The sequence below is a fragment of the Hypanus sabinus genome, chromosome 3, assembly GCF_030144855.1.
Source record: "Hypanus sabinus isolate sHypSab1 chromosome 3, sHypSab1.hap1, whole genome shotgun sequence".
Lineage (NCBI taxonomy): Eukaryota > Metazoa > Chordata > Chondrichthyes > Myliobatiformes > Dasyatidae > Hypanus > Hypanus sabinus.
In genome coordinates, this window is record NC_082708.1 from 112,750,132 (window position 1) to 112,766,787 (window position 16,656).

The 16,656-nt window shown below is 39.6% G+C and overlaps 1 protein-coding gene across 1 annotated transcript in view; it reads right to left on the bottom strand.

Moving 5' to 3' along the window:
• Positions 1–4,741: 4,741 nt before the first annotated feature.
• LOC132390929 (follistatin-related protein 5-like) overlaps positions 4,742–16,656 on the bottom strand; it is a 206,406-nt gene continuing 194,491 nt past the window's right edge. Inside the window, exons 4-5 of the mRNA XM_059963464.1 lie at positions 7,955–8,203; positions 4,742–4,797 (exon numbers count right to left, since the gene is read on the bottom strand). Coding sequence (XP_059819447.1) covers positions 4,742–4,797; positions 7,955–8,203 — 305 coding nt within the window. The remainder of the gene's footprint in view (positions 4,798–7,954; positions 8,204–16,656) is intronic.

Below are 16,656 nucleotides of genomic sequence, written 5' to 3' on the forward strand. Positions count from 1 at the left end.
ATTGCGTGCTTAGCCCCCTACTCTGCTCCTAATACACATATGGCTATGTGGCTAAGCACATTTTTGGTGTCATTTCAGATTTGCTGATCCCACTTCTGTTGTTGGATGAATCACAACTGGCGATGAGTCAGCTTACCAGAGTGAAATAACATGCATGGATAAGTGTTGCCGCAGAAACAACCTCCCTCAGAATATCAGCAAACTGAAGAACTGATTGTAGACTTCAGGAAGTGGATGAGGGTGAATATACACCAATTGACACTGGGATATTGGCAGTAGAGACACCCAGTAGCTTTAAATTTCTGGCCCAGCACATAGATGCAGACATAAGAAAAGTGAGCCAACATCTTTACTTTCTTAGAAGGTCAAGGAGTTTCGACTTATCATTGTACACTGTAACAAATTTCTACAGATGCACTGTTGGAAATATTCTGATGAGCCAGTATAGCATAATCCACTGGCATGTAAGAAGCTGCAGGGAATATTGGATTCTACCCAGTACATCAAGAGGTCCTCCCTCCCCACTATCAGTAGTACCTATAGGAGGCACTGCAACAAGAACTTAACAACTTTCAAAATTCAAAATTCAAAGTACATTTACTTAAAAACTACTTCCAATACCCTTTGAGAAATCAGATTCCAAAGACTCATGGTTTTATGTCCGAAAATAATTCACTTTACCCTGTCTGAACTGACCACTGTCTATATAGAGTGGTGACTCCAATTCTAGGTTCTCCCATGAAATGAAACCACCTTTCCATATTCACAATATGGGCAGTCCTCAGGATTTTACACGTATCAGTCTAGTCATCTTGCACTGTTCTAAATTCCAGTGAGTATAAGCTTAACCGATCCACCTTTTCCTGCCTATTCTACATAATTAGGATCACAAACCTTCAATTTTAGCTGTTCAACTAAATCTGGTATTCAATTCCCCTTACTATAATTAATATCATTGTGTCAGGTTTTGTGTATGAATCTGCATGGAGACACCCAAATCCGCAGCACCTTGGAGTTCTGCAATGCTTTACCATTTAGATAACATGTTTCTTATTTATTTTTCCTACTAAATGGGCAATTTTACATCCTCTGATCGAGCTCAGTTTGGTAGATATTTGTCCACATATTTAACTTCCCCGTATCCTATTTTAGCCACCTCATGTCACCTTCACAATTGATTTCCTGCTTGCTTTGGGGTAATTTTGCAAGCGTACCTTCAGTGCCTTTATCCAAAGCTTATTTACATAAATTGTGAATGCTGAGGTGCTCCATTTGGTGCATCTTGCCAATCAGATAAAGACCCTGCTCCCCGTTTCCTCACTGTTAGCATGCCAATATGCCATTCCTATACTGTGTGCTTTTATTTTCTGCAATAACTTTGATGTAATATCTCCACCCCGCTACAATTTGTAATAAGCTATCAAAACACAAGCAGAGGTGAACTGTGCCAGTCAAACAACAGTTGAAAGAAACCAGTTATGTTTTAAGTCAAAGATCCTTCATGAGAAGATATACCTCGAGTTCTGATGAAGAGTCTCAGCCCAAATTGCCGACTGATTGTTCCTCTCCATAGATACCGCCAGACCTGCTGATTCTCTTCAGCATTCTGCTCGTGTTGCTCAGTTCTGATGGAAGATTTTTGACCTGAAAGGTTAACTACTTTCTCTTTTCACTGATGCTGCTTGAATGGCTAAGTTCTTCCATTATTTCTTTCAATGTTTTAGAATCTAGTATCTACTGTCTTATTTGTGTGCAGACATACTCAACAACATTTGGAAATCTAAAAATGGCACAGCGACCAGTTCTTTCATATCCTGAGCACATATATCCTTAGAACTTCAACAACTCCTAAAAACAGTCAAACATGTTTCTCTTCCAGAAGATTGCTCTGCAGTAAACAACTGAGAGGATATTGAATGAGGCTATCAGAAGGCTGAAGGGCTGAAGGGCTGGTGTGATATTCAAACACGGTGTAGATGAAAATTTAACAATGCATTGTAGAACATTATGGATTCTGGCATGCAGTATGAAGAAAGTTAACACTGCATAAGGTGTACCGATCTAAAAGGAGCGTGGGAATAGAGACCTGCGGTAAAATGGGCAGATTGTTGTTCATCAAACTAGGGAAGTAACACACAGAGGATCTTAGGCCTTGCTAAAAAAAGATACAGAATGCAATATTTCTGAAGTTATGTCGCACCTTTGTGTGACACACCCGGCCTAACATATTGGTGCAACTACAATTGCGCTTGGAGGCGTGACAGCGGCTATATTTCATCAGGAGTTTGAGCAGTCTTGGTATGTCACCATAGGCTTTCATAAATTTCTACAGATGTACCATGGAGATCATTCTAACTGGATGCATCACTCACTGGTATGGAGGGGCCCAATGCACAGGTTTGGAAAGAGCTGCAGAAAGTTGCAAACTAAGCCAGTTCTGTCATTGGCACTAGCCTCCCCAGCATCCAGGATACTTTCAAAAGGCAATGCCTCAATATTAAGGATCATCGTCATCCGGGATATGCTCTCTTCACATTGCTGCCATCAGAGAGGGGGTACAGGAGCCTGAAAACATACACCCAGTGTTTCAGGAACAGCTTCTTCCCCTCTGTCATCATATTTCTGAAAGGACCAATGAACCTATGAACACTACCTCAGTATTTTTTACTATCTTTCTGCATACTTAATTTTTTATACATTTCTTAATGTAAGATAGATTTTTTAAGCCATGTTGGGTTGCAATGCACTGCTGCTGCAAAAGAACAAATTTCATGACATACGCCAGAGATATTAAACATGAAAATGAAATTTTGAATTGTTTAAAATCACGATGTGTCTGAATAAAATGGACATTGATAAACATCCTCTAGTGACAGAAATGACAAATGGAGATTAAAGTGATTGGCAAAAAGGACAGAGGTGAAATGACAAAAATCTTTTACACAAAATAAGCATTTGTGACCTGGGATTAACTGCCCTTCGGTCATGAAAGCGCGACTTTCAAAAAGAACTTTGGATGGGAAATACAGAAGCATAAAAAAGGACAAGGAACAGAAGTAACACAACTCCTCTCATAAGGTACAATCTTGTTGGACAGAACAGCATCTGTGTCAGATAACTTCACGATTCTATGATTCAACTTTATATTTTAACTGTAGGAACTCTATGTTTTTTTCAAATCTAGCTCCTTCTGAATCTTCCATTTCTTCTTTCTGATATTGGCCCCAGGACCTATAATCCTACCCACCTCTGCTTTTTTTTCTGTTTCCATTTTCTTCCATCTGGTATAAACTTCTGTTTTTGACCAACCTTTCAATCAACTACCTTGTTAATATTATTTTGGTCTGGCATGAACTTTAATCCAATTAACCTCCAGAACATCTTGGGGTATTTTTTTATACATTAAATGCTACCACAGAAATGAAAATATGACCATAATGTTGCCGTAAATACGATATATTTCATAAATAGCTGTTACTAGAAAATACTTACTTCCTAGCTGTTGTTTTTACATATGTACTCACTGTCACCTTGCTAATTAATTTTTCTGAACATATCCATTGAACACCGTGTAATGGTTCGTTAATCAAAATAAAACAAAAAATTTGACCAGCAATTCCAGCAGGACCACTACAAAATTAACTAAGTGGTGCTGTAGAGCAGTTTTAATGATTTTCTTTAAAAAGATGTAAGAGTTTTAAGGAAAAAATGCACTATGATGTTCAAGACAGACCTCCTTAATTCTTAAGAGCATTAGCAATTAGTGTCTGAAACTATGTATCACCAGGAAACTATGGGGTGAACTGCAAACTGTAACTCATGCTATTGGCATCCTTGAACATGAAACTTCTTGACAGAGAAATCAGCAGGAAGAATAGTTCTGGGCTACATGCTATTCTAGCATGGCAAATTGATTCTTTCTTTTGCTTGTTTTTCAAGAAGGCGGCACGTCCATGAAAAGCAAGGAAAGGCATTCATAATATGACTAAACTGTATGTTAAATTGCTGCAGGCTTCCGATTTTCTTTTATATTTTTGCTGATGACGTAGAAGGATGCTGTTTCATCAGCCTAGTCTACATCAGTCCTATTTCCCCATTACTTATTAAGAGTTGGAAGAAATAATTTATTTCATAAGACTGACACCAATTAGGCAACATTTAAATGAGTACTTTTTTTTACTGAAAAGCTTTCTTCACTTTGTTATAAATCACACTGAAATGCATTTTGTTGAAATAACAAAGGCTGTTGCAAATGCTCCTTCCAAAAAGAAACAGAAAGAACAACATTGGATAATCTATGCTGCGTTTTACTCCACAATAGTTGGCTCTTGGCACTTAAAATTTTTCCAAGGAATGACGTACAAGGATTGTCTTTCCATGTTTATGATGTCATTCAAATTTTGCCTGTACGTATCAGCAAATCGGGGCCCATTGTCCATCATTCCTGTTCAGTATCATGAATGCTTTGGATGTGAAATTGAAGCCTTCAAGGTCACAGTTTAATCAACATTGGTAGACAGCCAGTAGGTCAAATTCCCTGCAGATTATTTCTAGAAAACTGAACTGCAAAGCTTTATTCACCGCCATCAATACTCCTGAATCCAAAGACAATGACAAAATAGCTGCATTTTCCTAATAAAGGGTGGCAGGTGTCAGAAAACTCAGGACACTGGTCTACAGTGTGCAGGGACACAAGTCATGAAATTCCTGGCAAGCTCACATTAGTAATTTCTTTGCTCCGTCAGACAATCTGAACTTCCCGCAGTTCCCCAACTACCACTTTGGGATTCTCTCCTGCTGTGAGATAAAGATAAAGTTTTATTCATTGTGTAGGCAAAAGAGATGAGTTTAGTCGGCCATTTGATTACTAAATTAATTGGTTTGGCATGGCATTGTAGGCCAAATGGCCTGTCCTGAGCTGTACTGTTCTATGCTCTAACATTCATTCATTTTAAAGAGGGAGAATAACTATAAAGGAGGAAGTAAATTTCAGGTCATATACACTGAGGCAACTTGGATGGTTTAGATATTTAAAATTATTTAATATTATTTCACTTCTTCAAGCATATGATTATTCTTTAATAGTTTCTGAATATTAGTATTTGTGGATGGCAAGCACATTGACAAACATTAACAGCATATAACTGCTTTGACAGATGCTTAAGGCTGTGGGGCATAGCTGAATCAGATATCAAAAGCTTTTCTGCAGGTGGGAGCTTGCTCACTGCAGCATGTGATGTAATTCAAGATCTGGTGGCCCTGCATTCTACAGGTTCCCACTGATAAGTCTGAAACCACCTTTGTGGTTGAGGCATAGCAGCAATGAATGTGTGTGATTCATCACTTACAGAAAAATTTCACTCCAATAAACCTAACTTAGAATCCTTTCTGGGGTTGCAATTTTATTTATGGATTGAGATATTGCATGGAATTCGTCCTTCCAGATCTTTGAGCTGCACCACCCAGCAATCCCCCAATTTAGTCTTAGCCTAATCACAGAACAATTTACAATGATCAATTATCCTACCAACCAATACATCTTTGGCTTGTGGGAGGAAACCAGAACACCCATACGGTCATGGGGAGAATGTACAAACTCCTCACAGGCAGTGGCAGGAAATAAGACAGGTCGCCTGTACTGTAAAGCATTGTGCTAACCACAATGTGACTGTGCTGCCCCAACAAACTCTGGGATAAACATGAATAGTTGAACGGCTGATAAACTCAGTGGCAGTGCCTCTACTTCCTTAGAAGTTTGCAAAGATTCTGCATGATATCTAAAACTTTGACAAGCTTCTGTAGATGTGTAGTGGAGAGTATATTGACTGGCTCCATGATTGAATGGAAGAACCTACAAAAAGTTGTAGATAAGACCCAGTCCATCATGGGTAAAGCCCAGCTCACCATTGAGCACATCTCCACAGAGCATTATTGTAGGAAATTAGCATCAATTATCAAAGACCTGCACCACCCAGGACATGTCCCCTTCTCACTGCTGCCATCAGGAAGAAGGTACAGGAGCCTCAGGACTCATACCAACAGGTTCAGGAACAGTTACAACCCTTCAACCATCAAGCTCTTGAACCAAATGGTTCACTTGCCCCATCTCTGAACTGTGACAACATCTGTGGACTCATTTTCAAGGACTCTTCATCTCATGTTCTTGATATCTATTATTATCATTACTTTTTAAGTTTCTTTTATCATTTACAGAGTTTGCTGTCTTTTGCACACTGATTGTCCACCCTACTGGTGCGGTCTTTCATTGATTCTAATACGGTTATTGGATTTGTTGGGCATGCATATGGTGACATATATTGTATGTACTTTGATAATAAATTTACTTTGAACCTTGAAATTTGAAGACATAGACAATATTTCATGGTCATTTCAATTTATATGTCATTTTTGCTCTGACATTTCAAACAGGTTTGCTCATTAAAAGTGTTTTTCTAACTTGGTATTCTTTCATACTACAAAGTCAGGAATGACTGTGATTATATTTAGTGAACCAGACTCATCAAGAAAGAAACAGTTCTCATAGATTTAGTACATTATGTGACCTCCTCTTGTTCCATTTTTGCAGTAATAATCACCAAAGGATTCCTCTAATTAACAACATTATGTGAAATATTACTGAAAACAGATCAATGAGATTATTGATTTTGATAATTCAAAAACACACACAGTCAAAATAATGAAGAGTTTAACAATATAACTAAGGTCTATTTCTTGCTCTTTCGATCTATTGGATTGAAAGTCAAGCATATTCTGTAAAGAGGGATGAGGGAAATAGAATGTACTCCAGTGGTCAACTGAAAAACTCCAGCTATGATCTGTATGTGCATGCATCAAATAAATGACAAGTAAACTACAAGAAGCAAAAACCTGTTTATCTTACAGTTAATTGATAGCTGCTGACCATTTTGACTACATTTCTCTCACTCCTGAAGGCCCTTTGTTGCTTCCTTCGACTGATAACCATCTAGTTCCCAACCACTAACACTCTGCCAGCGTAACTTGTTTTCACATGAAACAAACTTTCTTTCAATTCCTGTATGAGTTTCCTCCAGGTGTTTTAGCTTCCTTGCAGTGGAAACCATACATTTTTTTGTACATAGGTAGCACAGGAATCAAGAACAGTTTGATGGGCATGCGAGAGATAGTAAGATACACAGGGAAAGAATCGAGGGAATGATAAAGATGGTGATTGCTCAGTTGGAAGCTGGCCTTCCTCTGTAACGTAATGAAAATAAGTAGTACAAGTAGTTTGTTCTTTGTTAATTGGTTTGATATGACCAAAAACAGTACAATATACTTGTTTATATTCTCGAATTTAGCAATGTCCAAAAAAAATTTCTCTGACTTTTTCATCTATCTTTCTCGTTATTGTGATCTAGGGCATTTTGACATGAATTCACAATAAAACTGACTTTAGTAAGATGCACAAAATGCAATTGTGGTATCTTATATATTCTGATTTTAATTATGCCACTGATAACAGTTTTGCCTTTAACAGCCCCATTCTCAACTTCCAGTATTGCATCCTGAAACCTTTCTATTTCTAACAGTATTTCGTCCTTTAGGGTGCTTATTAATTGCAGAGGCAAATGCAAAGTGGCATGTTGTGTAGTTAATGCAACACACATAACCTAATATAAATTTGTACTTTCATTAATATCCAATGTATCCATTATTACTCTTAATAAGTAAAATTGCATTTTCCTTTAAGCTATAAACATGGCCTGGAGAATGACTATGCAAAATTATGAAAATAAACCATCACTTTCATATACCACTTCATAGTTAATTTTCATTCATATTTTAATGATAGAATTTTTGCTCCAACCCTCAATATTCATCGCTGAAACCTGCTGAAATCAGAAAGCAAAGAGGACATGTTCCACTTGAAAGGTAAGTTATGACCTTGCAGCTTAATGTTTTTGAATTTTACCTTTGAAAAAGCAGTCTTCGTTGTGAACGATTGAGATTTTTTGTTTCTTCAGGCAAGCAGCACGATGAAGTTCACAGTGATTTTCATAAAGTTCGCCATCAGAACCACACACAGGCTTGTAATTCGGTTTGCAGCGCTCCATGCACGCACAGTCCGCCTGGCCTGTCTCTTTGTTAACAATGCAGTGCCGGCCAAGCCCACAATATTTGTTCTCGCAGGGTCCGAAATGACCATCCTGACCATGATATGCTGAAAAGTAACAAGAACCAGATGTTTCACTTTCTTTGGGGTAGATAGATAATATCACTGAGGTTGATGTATTATAATCATTTGATAGACTCACATAATTATGTTTGTGATGAAAACTTACTTCATTACTAGCTATGTTGCTATTTACAACAAAGTTAACAATATATCAGCAAACTGCAGATTGTCTGCACAAGAACAAAAGCAAAGATGTGGGGGAATGAAATTGATCACTGGTTGCTAGCTAGTGACACGTAATTACTAGCCACCAGTTGTGCTCAGCTCCACATAGCTGGTTGCATTGCCATCAAAGTGACTCCATCAGAAGAGATAGGTGATACCATAAAAAGCACTTGGTGGTTGCAACCTCTGATGAATTTCTCCCCTGAGCGGTTCAAGAGACTATATGTGGCTCCAGGTAGTCGCTGATTTGAGTAACAGCATTGTTGATGAATGGTTGTCTCACTCATCAATTATCTCATCCAGTTAAGATAATTATTTCTCACATTTTCTTATTAAGCATATCGAGCTCTCACAACATCCTCGTCAGTCCTGTTCTTCACTTACTATAAGGAAGAAGGCACAGGAGCCTCAGGACCCACACCACCAGTTTCAGGAACAGTTAATACCCTGCAGCCATCAGGATCTTGAGACAGAAGGGATAGCTTTATTCAACTTCACTTGCCCCATCACTGAATTGTTCCCACAACCTACAGACTTACTTTCAAGGACTCTTCATCTCATGTTCGCTATTTATTTATTTGTTTGTTTATTTAATTTTCTCTACTGTATTTGCACAGTTTGTTGCCTTTTGCACATTGGGCACAGTCTATTGCCTTTCTTAGATTTACTGATTTTCTCTTAAGAAAACAAATCTCAGGTTTGCATGTGGTGACATATACCGAAAACACTTTGATAAAAAATTTACTTTGACCTTATTTCCCTGTAACCATTTTGCTCTACAACCCCTTGAACTCCCCCGCTCCTCTAATTTTCTTAGCACTAACCTACACTGCTTACAAAATAGACAAACCAATTAACCTAGCAACTAGCATGTCTTTGGGATTTGACTGAAAATGATCAACCAAGGGAAATACATATGGCCACAAGGAGAATGTGTAAATTTCACACAAACAGAACCTGAGGTCAAATTGTAGAATTTGTGTGGCACCAACACACTGCACCGCTGTGCTCTCCTGAACATAATTTGCTTAACACCCAGGTGAATATAATTTTTTTTGCTGACATTTTCCACACCCACCCCTCTGCTTCTTTTCCAGCTGCCGGTCTTGATCTTTGTGCCTCTGCTCAATTCCCTGTGTTAAACTGTTACATTATGTTAAAATCATGTTATACTACAAGGGGTGCACTTATAAATGCACCCCAAAAGGGGAATAAATGTTGCCTGCAGATATCCTAAAGTTAGCGCTTGTTACGCTGTTCCATGTGAACTACAAGTTGAAACTATAGATTTTCTCTGCATGCACCTGGGAATGTATAAGGGCATAAAAAAGAACCAACAAAATTGTTTCTACGAATCAAAATTTCACACCAAAGGCAACATGCAGAAGAACTGTATGCAACATTTTAATACACTTCTTAGGAAGCTGCAAAATGTTCATCAGTCTCCCAGAAAATTCATTAAAATAATCCATATTACAGAGCATAATTACAATTACAACATATTGATATTTTGGAAAATGCTAATAAAACTATCTAAGCCTTTTGGGACTCTACGTGCAGAATGCATAGGTTGAAAAGAGTACTACCAGAAAGTGCACAAGAGCAGGCCCCCAACAACCAGTAAAATCCTTCTGCTTTCATTCATTCTTCCTTCAGATTTTCGAGCTGAGAATCTCAGCTCCAAATGTGTTTAATGTTCCTTCAGTAATAAAAGAAGTACTAAAAGTTCAATTGACCTCGTTTTCATGCCTTATGAGGAAGAGGGTTCTTTCCTCCCTTCTGTTACAAAAAGAACAATCTTCAGCATAACTGAATGATATGATATTGTTTAATTATAATTTTTTGATTTCAACTTTTGTCACTTTTTAAAACTGTTCAGAATTTAAAACATTTTTCTACTTCAATCTGAACAAATCCAGTTATTTGTTAACTGACTCCTCAAATTACTATCTCCTTGACTTAATAAACGGTGAAATATCAGCCAAACTTATGCAGCCTTCCACACTAGTTAATTCGCAAGGATCCTGTAAAACTCTGATAACCCTGCATTAGATCCTGTCCATGCTCAATATATCATCTCTGAAGTGTGTTACTCATAACTGTTATTAGCTATGAAACTGCAATCTCAGAGGAAAAAAAATCTGGTTCAAAATTGTAAATATTGAGATGGTGTAGTCTCTAAGTTTCCTCATGGAACACACTATCTCATAAAGTGACTACACAAATTGCTCTATTTTCTGTTTACTGATTCCAAAGATAATTCTTCCGACAATATAAGGAAGAAGAAAAACCTCCTGTGTAATAATAAATCTGGGCCCTAAGGGCAACAAGTGCTTACCAAGATGTTCTGTAAATGTCAATTTAGAATCACCTTATTAATTCATTTTCTGAATATATATTCTGTATACACAAAAGCACCTGAATTGAGAGGCCACTTTTTTTCAAATCTACTTGGCAGGAATCAATCAATACAGACATTCCAATTTTAAAGTTATGGATCTATCCATATACAATCAAGTTTTCTGCTTATTTCAATGTGTGCAACTCAGAAAATATTTTCATCTACTTTGTGTGGTGACTAAGCCATTATTTTGCATTTTGTGGGTTATCACACAATACAAGCAGCCCAATGTTTAGAAACTAGGCTTTGGCTATAGGTTAACTTAATTGCTGAGTTTGTTGCCATTAATGAACATCAGCTGATTAGAATTTTAATCTGGGTAATCCCAATAAACATGACCCAAAAACTTCAGTGTCTTGAGCACATAATTGGCCACATTCCCACAGAACATCTATGAAATTCCATGAACAGTCATCTGAGACCTGCACTGCAGATTTTATTGATTTATTTATTGAGGAGAGAGGAGGTGGAGCGAAGTTAAGATGGTGCTAAATGGCAACTCCTTTGCTTGCATCTTCAGAAACAGCTCTGTTTCCATCTGTAATATCTTTATTTTTCTTTTGCAGGGTTCTTTTGAAGACCCTGACCTGGAGTTACACGCTGACTTGGGTTCTTTGTGATAACTGGACCCGTTCTCGGGGTTTCAGGACCGACCGTTTTTCAGCATGCCAAAGGTTCGGCCTGAGAGTCTGGCTTGGATTTGGAAGCCAAGGATCTTGGGGCTCTAGAGAAGTGCAGATCGAGGGTCGGTGTCACAGCAGGGGACCCGTGTGTCACTGGGAGAGTCGGAAAATCTACTGCTGTGTGCCCAAAGATCTGGGATTTAAGATCTTTGGGAACAGAGCTCAGAAAAAGCGACGTTATGGACTTTTAACATCATAAACCAGCGAGTTGTTTGTTATGTCACCTCGCTCACTGGGAAAATGGAGACACCTCCTTCCCCCTTATTAGGGAGAGAGAGAACTTATGTCAAGTGCCGGGGGAAATGCCCAGTCTTTGGGGTAACTGCAAGTTTGCGTCTTTGCGACTGCTTTGCTCATGCTCGAGTGCTTGGTGGCAGTGACAATGGTTGCTTTTTTTTTTGCTGGTATGGGGAGAGGGATTGTTGCTTGCTGCCGCTTATGCGCAGGAGGGAGGGGAGCTGGGGGGTGGAGTTTGGGGTTCTTATGTTTATCTGTCGTTTATTCTTTGGGGCACTTCTCTGTCTTCGTGAACGTTTGTGAAGAAAAAGCATTTCAGGAAGTATATTGTATATATTTCTCTGACATTAAATTGGACCTTTGAACCTTTGAGACAGAATGCAGAATAGGTCCTCATGGCCATTCGAGCCAAACTATTCAGCAATCCCCCAATTTATTTCTAGCCTAATCAAGGAACAATTTAGCATGAATAATTAACCCACCAAGCGGCTCATCTTTGGACTGTGGGAGGAAACCGAAGTGCTTGGATGGTACCAGTAAGGTCAGAGGGAGAACGTACAAACTCCTTACAGGCAGCGGTGGGAAATGAAGTTGGGTCACTTATTCTGTAAAGCGTTGTGTTAACCACTGCACTACTGTCCCATCCATGGTACTAGATGAAAGGATACTCATGGGTTTCTTGTTGCAGTGAAGAGCTCTGTTGGAATATGAATTGAGAGCTTGAGAGGGGCATCAAATTTTTGTGGTGCCGCAGTAAATCTTTCAATCTTAGATTATTAGCGATATTATACAATAGGAACAGTACTGGAAATAAGGCCAAAACTGAAGACTGGTATTGAAATGGACAACTGTTATGTCTCACAAACATGAGAAGATCTGCAGATGCTGGAAATCTAAAGTAACGCACACAAAACGCTGGAAGAACTCAGCGGGTCAGGCAGCATCTATGAAAAAATGTAAACAGTTGTCGTTTCGGGCCCAGTCCTTCATCAGGAGGGGAAAGGAGGATGAAAAGTCAGAGTAAGAAGGTGGGGGAGGAGGGAAGGAAGAAACACAAGGTGGTAGGTGATAGATGAAACTGAGAGAAGAGGAGGGGGTAAAGTAAAGAGCCAGGAAGTTGACTGGTGAAAGAGATAAAGTGTTGCAGAAGGGGAAATCTTATAGGAGAGGACAGAAGACCATGGAAGAAAAGGAAATTGAGGGAGCACCAGAGGGAGGTGATGGGCAGGTAAGGAGATGAGGTGAAAGAGGGAAACAGGAATGGGGAATGGTGAAAGGGGGGTGCAATTACTGAAGTTCGAGAAATTGATGTTTATGCCATCAGTTTGGAGGCTACCCAGACAGAATATAAGGTGTTGCTCCTCCAAACTGAGTGCAGCCTCATCGGAGTGAAGGTGCTCGGCGAAATGGTCTCCCAACTTGCATCGAGTCTCACTGTTATACAGGAGGCCACACTGGGAGCACCGATACAGCAGAAGACCCCAAAAGACTCACAGGTGAGGTGTCGTCTCACCTGGAAGGACTGTTTGGGACCCTGACTGGTAGTGGGGAAGGAAGTGAAGGAGCAGGTGTGGCACTTGTTCCACTTGCAAGGATAAGTATCAGGACGGAGATCCCTGCAGAGGGATGAATAGACAATGGAGCTGCAGAAAGCGGAGGGAGGGGGAATTACATGCCCGGTGGTCGGATCCTGTTTTTAATTTGCAGAGATTTATGTGCTGGATGCGGAGGCTAGTGAGGTGGTAGTGAGGACAAGAGGAACCCTATCACAGGTGTGGCAGTGGGAGGATGGGGCGAGGGCAGGAAGGCAGATGTGCTCAAAATAGTAGAGATGTAGGTAATTGATCGTGGAGGAAGGGAAGCCCCTTTCTTTGAAGAAGGAGGACATCTCAGTAGTTCTGGAATGAAAAACCTCATACTGAGAGCAGATGCGACAGAGACGGAGGAACAAAAAGAAGGGAATGGCATTTTTATATGACAGGGTGGAAGGAGGAATGTCTCCTGACTTTGCCCAACTGAGTCACACTGGAAATAAAAACAATGTGTATCAATTTATTTACAAGTGTACTTTTGAATTCCCTTGCCTTTAGCACTCTGTGTGACATAACTGTTACTCAGTTGAACCTGGTACTTTCCTCTTCTTGGGTACTGTGCTAGTCTGGCTCGAAGCTTTCATTCCCTCAATGTACATCCTCTGTGCTTTAATCTTGTAACCAATGCCAGTGGTGAAAACTGCTTACACTGCCACCACAGAAAAATATTGCTGTAAAATTAAATATTGAACCTCTCTTGAGCACAGCAGGTCCCGAAGAATCCCAAGTGAAAAAGCTCTGAGATATTAAACTTTTAAATAAGACTGATCAGTCAATGTTTCAAAGGATTTCATGTATACTCAGTTACTTTGAGAAATACAGACACCATCACTTTGACAAAAGTGCCTGCTAATAAGATGTTGGTCACTGCAATCAGCTGAATGTTTTGGCAGTGCTGATTGAAGGGGAAATATCAGATTATCTGATTACCTTTAGTACTTCAACAGTCATCGCCAATAGATTGGTGGATGGACTGGTGAATGCTCCTTTCTTTGTTTATTTCTCTCTACCTTTGCTCATTAACCTATCAGCTATTTAACTTCATCAACAAATCATCAAGATAACTTCAGTCTCATCTTGTCTGAGATAATCCCCATGTCGTATCCATCCCTCAGTTTAAAGCTAATTTGTTTGTCCTTTATCCCAGTTCTGACAAAAGGTCCTCAGACTTAATGAGTTTCCAGCATTTTCCATTTTTTAACTAAGATTTCCAACATCTATTGTTTTTTCTTAATTTTTATCTCTTTTGTTTTATACCTTCTAATCTAATCCTCTCAAGACTCCTACGCTTCCAATTCTATCTGACCACCAGTGATCCCTACTCTTTCCATCCTGCACTGATCAATTTAATTCCAGTTCAATCCTGGCCACCACCCTTCTGGTCACAGTCTGGCCCCTTCTTTCTCAAGCCAGTCTGGACCTCCACATATCCCATCCAGTCATGATCTACACCATTTCGCTCCTGCTCTCTGAGATCTATCTTACCATTTCTGGTATGGAACACAGACCAGCACCAGGAATGAGCCTTTCAGCCTACAACATCCATGCCAAGCATAATGCCAAATTAGACCAATACCTCTATTCCTTGCATTTACATGTGCATGTCTAAAAGCCTCTTGAATGCTACTATCCTATTTGCTTCCACTATCATATTTGCTTCTGCTGCCACCCTTGGAAGAGTATTCCAGGAGCCTAGCAGTCTCTGTGTAAAAACAAAGCTTGCCCCATGCATCCTCTTTTGGCTTTTCACTTTCTCACGTTAAAGCTATGCCCTTGAGCATTCAAAATTTCTACCCTGGGGAAAAAGATTCTGGCCTACCCTTTCAAGCCAGCCATAATACCTGTGGTCAATGCTGAATCTTACTCTACTAATCCACTCTTTACTCTTATCATTCCAATCCCACCCTGATTTTCTCCTTCCCAATTCTGCTGTGAACTCCAGCTTTCTTGACACCCATCCCGTCCAATCTTCCCCTTGATCTGGGCTGAATTGTAATCCAACAACATTTCCTTCCATAGAACTTGTGAATCTTGTTTTTCATATGGATATTTCTTAATAGTTTTATGATACTCCCTCACATTGACCCCTTAGTAATCAATCATTGTTGGTAAAATCTCAGGTGGTGACGAGAGGGTGCACAGGAGTGAGATATGCCAACAAGTGGAATGGTGCCACAGCAACAACCTGGCACTCAACATCAATAAGACGAAAGAGCTGATTGTGGACTTCAGGAAGGATAAGACAAAGGAACACATACCAATCCTTATAGAACATAGGTGTCAAACTCAAGGCCTGTGGGCCATATCCGGCCCGACGTACAATTATATCCGGACCGCGAGATCATTTTAGATAGATCTGTTATTTTAATTATTAATGGCCCGGCGATATGAAGCCTATAATTGTAAGTTAATACCAATCATAAAAATAATGCTTGCTCAGCAGTCTTCTTCATAAGAAACGGAATTTGTGAAGTGAAACACTTTGTAGTTATAGCAGAGACTGAGACACATGAGAACAGGCTGAAAAAACGGAGGCAATGAAAGCTGCATTCGCACGCGCCCGACTGATCCGGCCTGCATGAAGCTGCATTTTGCCCAATCCGGCCCGTGACCTAAAATGAGTTTGACACCCCTGTTATAGAAGGATCAGAAGTGGAGAGAATGAGCAGTTTCAGGTTCCTGGGTAGGTATCAAGGTCTCTGAGGATCTAACCTGGTCCCAACATATTGATGTAGTTATAAAGAAGGCAAGACAGTGACTATTCTTTATTAGGAGTTTGAAGATATTTGGCATGTCAACAAATGCACCCAACAACTTCTATAGATGTACCATGGAAAGCATTCTGACAGGCTGCATCACTGTCTGGTATGGAGGGGCTACTGCACAGGACCGAAAGTAGCTGCAGAAGGTTGTAAAATTTTGTCAGTTCCATCATGGGCACTAGTCTACAAAGTACCCAGAACATCTGTAGGGAGCATTGTCTCAGAAAGGCAGCGTCCATTATTAAGGACATCCAGCACCCAGGGCATGCCCTTTTCTCACTGTTACCATCAGGTAGGAGGTATAGAAGTCTGAAAGCACACAATCTAAGGAAGCCATTGTTTACCTATGTCTATTTCATTGTGATGACTTTTTTATATTTCTTGCTGGTTTACTTTCATATGGCTGTTGAAAACAATGTCAATTCAGTGCTGCTGTGCTAGCACATTATATTATAGCAAAGAGGCACAGAGATCTCCAGTTTGCAGGATACAGTCGCAGCATTCACATCACAATTCCACTCGTATTCACTAGCAGAATGGAATATGGAATGCACACCAACTTATAAGCAAATGAAACGGAATAATTGATATCTGGAAT